This window comes from Penaeus japonicus, unplaced genomic scaffold (genome assembly GCF_977035675.1).
Source record: "Penaeus japonicus unplaced genomic scaffold, GWHDUDI00000001_assembly GWHDUDI00000043, whole genome shotgun sequence".
Taxonomy (NCBI): domain Eukaryota; kingdom Metazoa; phylum Arthropoda; class Malacostraca; order Decapoda; family Penaeidae; genus Penaeus; species Penaeus japonicus.
In genome coordinates this window covers 1,079,296-1,091,795 of record NW_028234445.1, presented here as the reverse complement: position 1 = coordinate 1,091,795, position 12,500 = coordinate 1,079,296, and the positions used below count along the sequence as shown (strand labels likewise).

Sequence of the window (12,500 nt, the reverse complement as noted above, 5' to 3'; positions counted from 1 at the left end):
CCACTTTCCAAATAATTCTTATATCTTTCAGGAAATAATATCTTTGGTATTTTCATTCCTTGTCTTATAATCCATTATATCTTTTTCATTCTCATTATTGACCTCATTTCGTCTTATATTTCATATCTTGCTAATACTTATTCTCATTATAATAATAACTTTATATTTTTGTAACAGACAATGTGATCACTTTCTTTATTCATATCATTGTCATTTTCACTTTCCATTCATGATATTTTGGATTCTCATTTTAAATCTCTCACTATTAATATCACTGATTAATATTCCTTTACATTGACATTATATGTGTCATTTTGATCATTATCATTTACTTACACACTCATTCCAAGTATCATTAACATTGTCATTATCATGTTAATTCTTGTCCACATATATCTCCCTTCCATTTGTCACTATATCTTTCTATTGTAAGTCATCTATTAATTCTCTCATAATATTTTTATAATAATTCTTACCTTTCTAGATATAATGATAATATTCATTGCCATTCATTGTTGTTGTTATTTTTATGAATTATTATTATCAACATCATTAATATCATCATTATTATTTCCATTGCTAATATTATTATTATCATTATCTCACACTCATTCACATTCACCTTCTCATTGTCATTCTCACTCACATTCACCTTCTCACTATCATTCTCACTCACATTCACCTTCTCATTGTCATTCTCACTCACATTCACCTTCTCATTTTCATTCTCACTAACATTCACCTTCTCCCTGTCAATCTCACTCACATTCACCTGCTCATTGTCATTCTCACTCACATTCACCTTCTCATTGTCATTCTCACTCACATTCACCTTCTCATTGTCATTCTCACTCGCTTTCATCTTTCACTGCCATCCTCACATTCACCTTCTCATTGTCATTCTCACTCATATTAACCTTCTCACTGTCATTCCCACTCACATTCACCTTCTCATTGTCATTCTCACTCACATTCACCTTCTCATTGTCATTCTCACTCACATTCACCTTCTCATTGTCATTCTCATTCACATTCACCTTCTCACTGTCATTCTCACTCACATTCATCTTCTCATTGTCATTCTCACTGACATTTACCTTCTTATTGTCATTCCTATTCACATTCACCTTCTCACTGTCATTCTCACTCACATTCACCTTCACATTGTCATTTTCACTCACATTCACCTTCTCATATTCATTCTCACTCACTTTCACCTCATTTTCATTCTCACTCACATTCAGCTCACTGTCATGCTCACTCACATTCACCTTCGCATTGTCATTTTCACTCACATTCACCTTCTCACTGTCATTCTCACTCAAATTAACCTTCTCATTGTCATTCTCACTCACAATCACCTCTTAATTATCATTCTCATCCACATTCACCTTCTCATTGTCATTCCTACTCACATTCACCTTCTCACTCACTTTCACCTTCTCATTGTCATTCTCACTCGCATTCACCTTCTCATTGTCATTCTCACTCACATTCACATTCTCATTGTCATTCTCACTCACATTCACCTTCTCATTGTCATTCTCACTCGCTTTCATCTTTCACTGCCATCCTCACATTCACCTTCTCATTGTCATTCTCACTCATATTAACCTTCTCACTGTCATTCCCACTCACATTCACCTTCTCATTGTCATTCTCACTCACATTCACCTTCTAATTGTCATTCTCACTCACATTCACCTTCTCATTGTCATTCTCATTCACATTCACCTTCTCACTGTCATTCTCACTCACATTCATCTTCTCATTGTCATTCTCACTGACATTTACCTTCTTATTGTCATTCCTATTCACATTCACCTTCTCACTGTCATTCTCACTCACATTCACCTTCACATTGTCATTTTCACTCACATTCACCTTCTCATATTCATTCTCACTCACTTTCACCTCATTTTCATTCTCACTCACATTCAGCTCACTGTCATGCTCACTCACATTCACCTTCGCATTGTCATTTTCACTCACATTCACCTTCTCACTGTCATTCTCACTCAAATTAACCTTCTCATTGTCATTCTCACTCACAATCACCTCTTAATTATCATTCTCATCCACATTCACCTTCTCATTGTCATTCCTACTCACATTCACCTTCTCACTCACTTTCACCTTCTCATTGTCATTCTCACTCGCATTCACCTTCTCATTGTCATTCTCACTCACATTCACATTCTCATTGTCATTCTCACTCACATTCACCTTTTCATTGTCATTCACACTCACATTCACCTTTTCATTGTCATTTTCATTCACATTCACCTTCTCATTGTCATTCTCACTCATTCACCTTCTCACTGTCATTCGCACTCACATTCACCTTTTCATTGTCATTCTCATTCACATTCACCTTCTCATTATCATTCTCAATGACATTCACCTTCTCATTGTCATTCTTACTCGCGTTCACTTTCTCTTGTCATTCTCAATCACATTCACCTTCTCATTGTCATTCTCACTCACATTCACCTTCTCATTGTCAATCACACTCAATTTGACTTTCTCATTTTCATTCTCACTCATATTCACCTTATTGTCATTCTCACTCACATTCACCTTCTCATTATCATTCTCACTCTCATTCCCCTTCTCATTGTCATTCTCACTGACATTCACCTTCGTATTGTAATTCTCACTCACATTGACCTTCTCACTGTCATTCTCGCTCACATTCGCCTTCACATTGTCCTTCTCACTCACATTCACCTTTTCATTTTCATTCTCACTCACATTCACTTTCTCATTTTCATTTTCAGTCATCTTCATCTTCTCATTGTCATTCTCACTCTCATTACTCTTCTCACTGTCATTCACACTGACATTCACCTTCTCATTTTCATTCTGACTCACATTCACCTTCTCATTTTCACTCACATTCACCTTCTCACTTTCAATTTCACTCACATTCACCTTCTCATTTTCATTCTCACTCACATTCACCTTTGCATTGTCATCCTCACTCACATTCACCTTCTCATTGTCATTCTCACTCACATTCACTTTCGCATTGTTCATCCTCACTTCCCTTTTCACACTTATTACTCACAAACAGACGTCTAACACAAGAATCTTCCTCCCTCAGGTTGGACTTCCTTACACTGGGCTTCCGGCATTGGCCATCATGCTGTTGCAGAGACGCTCCTCGAGAAGGGCGGAGAAGTGAATGCCAAGGCTAAGGATGGTAAGGCGATTGGAAAGCGAGTGACTTCTTAAAGGCACCAGAAGAATTTTGCTTTTGTTTCTCTTCTCATCTTTGTCTTTATGGAATTTTATAACAATTATTGTTATAATTTAATAAGGGAATCTTTTTCATCTTTTATCATTAATTTTATTGATATTTATTTCTTTATTCTATGAATTTTTCAATAAAATATTTTCATAGATTATTCTATAAAATAGAAATAAATAATTTTTTCTGCTTCTTTATAATATAAATGTTATAATAATTAGTTATAACAATTCTGATAATAATAAGTATGATGATTTCAATTATTATTGATAATATCATTATTATTTCATCATTATTTAAAAGAAATATGATCATCAGCATCATCAATCATAATCATCATCAATGGTCCTATTTATATTATCATTATTATTTCATTACTATAACTATCATTGTTACTCCCATTTCTATTAAATTATCAATTGTTATCATCCTTCTTCTTCTCATTATTGTTATTTTGATGGTGATCCTGTTCTTGTTCTCCTACATGCTTTTGTTGGTGGTGTTGTTGCGAGGTCTTTGTCAGTGATGACAAAGACAATGATGATAATGGAGAAAGTAATGGCAACAAAAGCAACAACAATAATGATGATAATGAAAAGTTTCATAATGTTGATGGTGGTAATGATAACAATATTAATGATAAAGTAATCATCACTGATAATGTTGATGATAACACTTTCATGATGATAATAGAACTAATGATAATGGTAATGACATATTTATGATAACAATGATAATAATAATGGTGATGATGAATAATGATAGTAATAAATTTAGAAATATAAAAGTTTAGTTAAGTCCCCCCGAACGGCGGGTCCGTTTTCTTTGACATACGTAATGTCTCCCATGTTCCACCAATATTTGATGTTTTTTATTTTACGCTTATTTACTACAAGAAAGACATGTTTTGTTTATGTTACACCATTTATCAGGTGTATGTTTTTCCATTATGAAGACTATATATTTTAACTGCATTGAAACAGAAGTGTTAATCATTTTATATCAATATGATTTTCTGAATAAATTAGCAGACGCTCAACAACACCACGTGTTTCAATGGCTAAAGAACATCTTTATTTACTGCACGAATATCTTATATTTGTCTTTACTTATTTATATTTATCTTTACTGTACGAATATTTATCTTTAATATAATATTTATCTTTACTGCACGAATATTTATCTTTAATATAATATTTATCTTTACTGCACGAATGTGGCAAGAAAACCCCACAAATATTAAGGAAGGAAATATTTTATGATACTGATGATAACACTCTCATGATAATGATGGAACTAATGATAATGATATAAAGATAATAATGATGGTGATTGGAAGGTGAATAATGATAGTAATAACAGTAATGATGGAAATAATATTTATTGATTATGATGATAATTCTTATTATAATGAATATTTTAAATATTGATTATAAATGATTATAAATTTATTATGAATTGTAATTATCATTAATGATAATGATTATTTTTATGTTATTATCATTTTTAGAAATCATTTTTGCTGTTATTATTTTTATCATCATTAATATTTTCATTATCATTATTATCATTATTAATATTATATAATTATCATTATTATTAGAATTATCATTATTATTATCTTCTTTATTATTTTTAACTTCCTCATTATCATTATCATTCATCTTATTGTCATAATTATCTTCACTAATATTTCTATCATTATGATTGATATTTTTTTATCATTTTATTACCATTGCTATCATTATAGCTATCATGATTACTGTTATTATTGCAATAGTCTTCATAAATATAATAATAAAAACAATAGAAATTACAATAATTATCATAGTAATAAAAAATATATATATTACTGATAAATAATTATCAAACATTCATTTTCATTATAATATTCTTTCTCATTATCATACATATATTTATTTTTCTTTTCCTTCTTCTTTCTATACCTTTTCATAATTCTTATTTTCATTAACATTCTAAGTATTTGCAATTTTATTAATATTCAAAATATTCATACTATTCCTAGCCCTTACCCTTATCACCCTAATCATCTCTATTAATCTCATTCCTAAAACTAGTCTCATTCTCCCTCACAATCACCTTCTCATTGTCATTCTCACTCACATTCACCTTCTCATTGTCATTTTCACTCGCATTCACTTTCTTACTGTCATTCTCACTCACATTCACCTTCTCATTGTCATTTTCACTCGCCTTCACTTTCTTACTGTCATTCTCACTCACATTCACCTTCGCATTGTCATCCTCACTTCTCTTCTCACGCTCATTACTCACAAACAGACGTCTAACAGAAGCATCTTCCTCCCTCAGGTGAGACTCCCTTACACTGGGCTTCCCGCAACGGCCATCATGCTGTTGTAGAGACGCTCCTCGAGAAGGGCGGAGAAGTGAACGCCAAGAATCCATTTGGTAAGGCGATTGGAAAGCGAGTGACTTCTTAAAGGCACCAGAAGAATTTTGCTTTTGTTTCTTTTTTCTTATTTGTCTGTATGGAATTTTATGACAATTATTGTTATGATTTAATAAGGGAATCTTTTTCATCTTTTATCATTAATTTTATTGATATTTATTTCTTTATTCTATGAATTTTTCAATAAAATATTTTCATAGAATATTCTATAAAATAGAAATAAATAGATTTTTCTGTTTCTTTATAATATAAATGTTATAATGATTAGTTATAACAATTCTGATAATAATAAGTATGATGATTTCAATTATTATTGATAATATCATTATTATTTCATCATTATTTAAAAGAAATATGATCATCAGCATCATCAATCATAATCATCATCAATGGTGCTATTCATATTATCATTATTATTTCATTACTATTACTATCATTGTTACTCCCATTTCTACTAAATTATCAATTGTTATCATCCTTCTTCTTCTCATTATTGTTATTTTGATGGTGATCCTGTTCTTGTTCTCCTACATGCTTTTGTTGGTGGTGTTGTTGCGAGAAAGATAATGGAGAAAGTAATGGCAACAAAAGCAACAACAATAATGATGATAATGAGAAGTTTCATAATGTTGATGATGGTAATGATAACAATATTAATGATAAAGTAATCATCACTGAAAAGGTTGATGATAACACTTTCATGATGATAATATAACTAATGATAATGGTAATGATATAATTATAATGATAACAATATTAATGATAAAGTAATCATCACTTTCATGATGATAATATAACTAATGATAATGGTAATGATATATTTATGATAACAATGATAATAATAATGGTGATGATGAATAATGATAGTAATAATATTAAGGATGGAAATATTTTATGATACTGATGATAACACTCTCATGATAATGATGGCAATAATATAATGATAATAATGATGGTGATTGGAAGGTGAATAATGATAGTAATAACAGTAATGATGGAAATAATATTTATTGATTATGATGATAATTAATGAATATTTTGAATATTGATTATAGATTATTATAAATTTATTATAAATTATAATTATTATCAATGATAGTGATTATCTTTAGTAATAATGATTATATTTTATGTTATTATCATTTTTAGAATTTATCATCTTCACTCTTATTAGTTGTATCATCTTTAATATTTTCATTATCATTATTATTGTGATTATTACTATTATTACTAATATTATATTATCATTATTATTAAAGTCATCATTATTATTATCTTTCCTCATTATGATTATCCTCATTATAATTATTATTATTCATTATCTTTACTAATATTTTTATCATTATGATTGATATATTTTTTTTTTATTACTATTGCTATCATTATAGCTATCATGATTACTGTTATTATTGTAATGGTCTTCTTAGAAATAATGATAAAAACAATAAAAATTACAATAAGGATCATAGTAATAATTAAAAAATATATATTATTGATTTATAATTCTCAAACATTAATTTCCTTTATAATATTCCTTCTCATTATCATACATATTTTTCTTAATCTTAATTTTCATTAACATTCTTATCATTCGCAATTTTATTAATATTCAAAATATACTATTCCTTGGCCTTATCCTTATCACCCTAATCATCTCTATTAATCTCATTCCTAAAACTAGTCTCATTCTCACTGTCATTCTCACTCACATTCACCTTTGCATTGTCATCCTCACTTCCCTTCTCACGCTCATTACTCACAAACAGACGTCTAACAAAAGCATCTTTCTCCCTCAGGTGAGACTCCCTTACACCTTGCTTCCCGTGACGGCCATGGTGCTGTTGCAGAGACGCTCCTCGAGAAGGGCGGAGAAGTGAACGCCAAGACTTTGATTGGTAAGGCGATTGGAAAGCGAATGACTTCTTAAAGGCACCAGAAGAATTTTGCTTTTGTTTCTTTTCTCATCTTTGTCTTTATGGAATTTATAACAATTATTGTTATAATTTAATAAGGGAATCTTTTTCATCTTTTATCATTAATTTTATTGATATTTATTTCTTTATTCTATGAATTTTTCAATAAAATATTTTCATAGATTATTTTATAAAATAGAAATAAATATTTTTTCTATATTTCTTTATACGTTAATTGTTATAAAGATTAGTTATAACAAATATGATAATAATAAGTATGATCATCTTAATTATTATTCACATTATCATTATTATTTTCATGATTACCTAAAAGAAATATGATCATCCTCATCATCAATCATAATCTTCATCAATTCAATTATTATTAAATCATTCATTTATTATCATATGTTATCCTTCCTCTTGTCATTATTGATAATTTTGCTGATGATCCTGTTGTTCTTGTTCTCCTACATGCTTTTGTTGTAGTTGTGAGGTCTTTATCACTCATAGTACCAGTGTCGGTAAATCATGATGGTAATGACAATGAGGATAACACGATGGCTTCCTTGTTCTTCCTTCTGGCAAACACCCAAGTCTGCTCACAGCTTGCTTGCACCAAACATGGTTATGCAGGTGCTGTAGAGGAATGCACTACTTGGCATTCGTTTTACAAAATACCTCTTCTCACAACTTAAGTTAGGTTTGATAAGTACAAAGATAACATCCAAATGAAATATCAATAATATAAGTTCATACGAAAAAAATATTACCTATTTTGTTTGATTATTATAAAGATAATGATAATACTAATAAAAATAACCATAATAATGATGATAATGATAATGATGACTAAGAATAACATTGATTATAATTATATAAAAACATTAAAGATAACAACAATAATCCTTATTATTATCAATATCAAAATCAAACTAGTTAGAATGACCATTATTATTTTTAATAATTTTTATGACTGATATCATAATTTCTTTAATTATAAATATTATGTTACTGATAATACTAATTCCAAAAACAATGATATAAGTATAATGAGATCCTTATTTTCATTATGGTTATTATTTTCCTTCCTATCATTGCCATCAGAATATGCATTAAAATTATAATGATCATAATCATTCTTCAAATCATGATGATTCTCATTCATGAATACTTTCCCATTTTCATTTCCACTCTCATTTCCTTCCATCTTTTTCCATCCCTTTCATTTCATTCTATAGTCATTTCATGCTTATTCATAAGCTTTCCTTTTTACTTGTATTCATCATAAATATTTTCATTAGCATTATTATTATTATTATAATCATTACGATTATAACAATTGTTGCCATTCAAATTAGCATTGACATTTTCATTCCCAACCTCAGTTCCCTTCTCATTTTGATTCTCATTAACATCATGACGACAGTTTTCATTTTAACTTTTATCCTTGGAAGTCTCAGAGCCATTCCAGTCATTACTCTCCTTCTCCTACTCTTTGTTACTCTATACTTTCTATATAATTTTCCTTCTCCTCCTCTTTGTCACTCTATACTTTCTGTATAATTCTCCTTCTCCTATTCTTTGTCACTCTATACTTTCTGTATAATTCTCCTTCTACGCTTTGTCACTCTATACTTTCTATATAATTCTCCTTCTCTTACTCTTTGTGACTATATACTTTCTGAATAATTCTCCTTCTCCTATCTTTGTCACTCTATATTTTCTGTACAATTTTCCTTCTCCTACTCCTATTCTTTGTCACTTTACATTCTCTATATAATTCTTCTACTCTTTGTCACTTTTCATTCTCATCATCATCCGTTATCATTATGTTCCCAGTAATGAGTTGTCCTAACTCATTACTCATACCATTGTTTATATTAACACTATTGTTATTTTTACTTACATTTATAGAATATCATTGGTTAATTTCATTATTATTTTTAGAGATGTTATATTGTTTTATAACTAACTTTATTATACTGTAATAATTATCATTCTCTTTTGTTATTCATATGTGTATTCTTTTTCTAATTACTTCTATCAATATTTTGTTATGTATGAATATATATATATATATATATATATATATATATATATATATATATATATATATATATATATATCTATTTGTATATATATATATATATGTATATGTATATATATATGTAGATACATATATTTATATATATTTATATATATATATATATATATATATATATTTATAAATTTATAGATATGTATATATATATATATATATATATATATATATATATATATATATATATATATATATATATATATATATATATATATATGTGTGTGTGTGTGTGTGTGTGTGTGTATGTGTATGTGTATGTGTGTGTGTGTGTGTGTGTGTGTGTGTGTGTGTGTGTTTGTGTGTATGTGTATGTGTATGTGTATGTGTGTGTGTGTGTGTGTGTATGTGTGTGTATTGTCGTCATCAATATTATTGTCATATTTCATCATCATATATATCTTGATTTATATAATATATTTTTAAATATATATCATATCTTTATCATTATACATTCACATCTCACTTATTTCTGAACAAATTTGAATAAAAATGAAAATAAGAAAATTAAACAAGTGTTTCATTGAAGAGCAACATTTAAACATTGACAAGTTCTACAGTCATGTTTACCTTCAGGACAGACAGCAATGCACTTGGCAGCTTTGATGGAACACACGGCAGTGCTGGAAGTCCTTCGGGAGGGCGGGGCCGACGTGGACGCTGCAGATGATAAAGGCGACACGCCCCTCCACAGAGCAGCTTCACAAGGGCATCTCCTCACTATATTCACGTTGACGAACTTTGGAGCTTCCACGTACAAGAAGAACAAGAATGGAAGGACTCCGCAGGACTTGATGCGGAGATCTTCCTCCACAGAGAGCCGTGGCATGGAACTTTTCCAAAGCGTGTCCATGGTAATAGATTGTATTGGTCAGACTCTGCTCCTTCCTGTGTCACCATTGGTTTTCAAAGTTGTGCATCATGGGCAGTGCCATGGTTGCTGAGTGGCACTATAACTAAATCACAAAAGGATTCTAAATTTTTATTCTTGTTTATATAAGGAGACATAACATGCTAATGCATTTTTCTATTGAATATTGATTACTTTCAGACACACGTGATGCAAGGGTGGATTGCAACCGAGAAGGAAAGGATCAGATTGCAAAGGGAAATCCAAGTGCTGAAGGTGAGTTTTCATAGAGAAAAGGTATCAAAAAACAGAAATCAAAAGGATAATGAAAAGATGGAGAATGATCATTGGAATGACAGAAAATATAGCTACCATTTATAATCAAATGAAAACCTTTCTAAAATCCATTATGAATTTTCCTTCTTTTGGTGTGGACTGGAGATGTGCAGAAAGCAGGATAGTCAGACAGACAGGCAGACATTTATAGATAAGGAGAGACGGGGTGAACTAGGGAAGTATTTAGGATGAAATGCAAAGCAAAATGTAAGGGTTTTGGTGACGGCTAATCTTTTATAAGTATTTGATCCGCTTGATTCTTTTACGACTCCAATCTCCTTATCTCGTGGTTCTCAGCTTTCCCTCCATCCATTAACAATGTCAGGAAGGAGAAGACTTGTTATCATGAGTGAGGCAATAATGATATGCTTGCCACTTCCTCCTCTAGAAATAACATGAGCAGAAAGAACGAGAGATTAGTTAGATGATGAACAAGTAAATAGATAGATAGAGAGAGAAAGAGAAAGTTCATTTCATTTGTCTTTTTGAGCACTTATGATACCTATTCCTACCTTATGCAGAAACAGCATGAGCAGGAAGAGCGAGAAATTAGTAAGATAATGAACAAGTAGACAGAGTTCAGTTCAGTTCAGTTCTGAGAGATTTGCGAAGACGTCGCTTCGCCCGGGTTATACGCAAGAGAGAGAGAGGTAATGTTAGAGAGAAAGTTAATTTTGTTTGTCTTTTTGAGCACTTATGATACTTTTTCTTTACTCATCCAGAAGCAGCATGAGCAGAAAGAGCGAGTGATCAGTGCGAAAAGTGCCGAGATAGTGAATCTACAGAAGGAGACCAGAGACCTGAAGGAAGACCTGAGGAAGAAGGAAGAGGAGATTGTATTACTCAAGGTATGCACAGGAGAGAGCGAGGAAGAGGGACGAAATAACAGAGAGAAAGGAGGAGAGGAAAGGGACAGATATAGAACAATGGTTAAGAAAGAGGAGAGTTAGTGTGAGATAGATTGTGTTATTAGTAGCTTATTGTCTGGAGAACCTGGAGCTTCCTGAATAAGTCCTTGTAGGTGTGAACCTCAACTATTCCAAACGAAGAGAGAAAAGGTTGCAGGATTTGTGCAAATGAAAATGGAACGCGATGAGCAATTTTGTTTGCTTCCAAAATGCATTAGCTCCTTTATAAAAGTGATTTTATTTGTTGAAATGATTCCATTTGCTTTGCCTGTGATGCCTTGCTCTTCTCCTCAAGCCTTTAGGACAGAGACATGTTGTCTTCTCTTACAGGAGGAGCAAGGACATGAGAGGAGTAGGATGGAGACTGAGGTGGCTAATCTGCAGATGGAAAACAGCGAACTGAAGGGTATCCTATGTCTCAGAGAAAGGGAGATCAGAGAGCTAAAGGTAAGAGCAAGAGCTTCCGAAATACATTAGCCCCTTTTTAAAACCGATTTTATTTGTCGAAGCAAGATTACTACTTGGTCGTGCAATTCCATTTCCTTTGCCTGTGATGCGAGGTTCTTCTCCCTAATCCCTTTAGGAAAGAGACATCCCTACAGTGTTGTCTTCTACAGGATATGCAGGAGGAGCAAGGACGGGAGAGGAGTAGGACGGAGACTAAGGTGACTAATCTGCAGACGGAAAACAGCGAACTGAAGGATATTC

General features: G+C 31.2%; 3 protein-coding genes across 3 annotated transcripts in view; 2 read left to right on the top strand and 1 right to left on the bottom strand.

Moving 5' to 3' along the window:
* The window catches only part of LOC147466563 (uncharacterized), a 16,953-nt gene extending 10,932 nt beyond the window's left edge, over nucleotides 1-6,021 (top strand). Inside the window, exon 5 of the mRNA XM_086535332.1 lies at nucleotides 5,585-6,021. Within this exon, the coding sequence (XP_086391458.1) occupies nucleotides 5,585-5,715 (131 nt within the window). The 3' untranslated portion in view covers nucleotides 5,716-6,021. The remainder of the gene's footprint in view (nucleotides 1-5,584) is intronic.
* The window catches only part of LOC122246354 (uncharacterized), a 1,434,769-nt gene that overhangs the window by 1,143,145 nt on the left and 279,124 nt on the right, over nucleotides 1-12,500 (bottom strand). The window lies entirely within an intron of this gene.
* Nucleotides 1-12,500, top strand: part of LOC122263496 (uncharacterized) — a 1,386,165-nt gene that overhangs the window by 1,366,204 nt on the left and 7,461 nt on the right. The gene's annotated exons all lie outside the window — the stretch shown is intronic.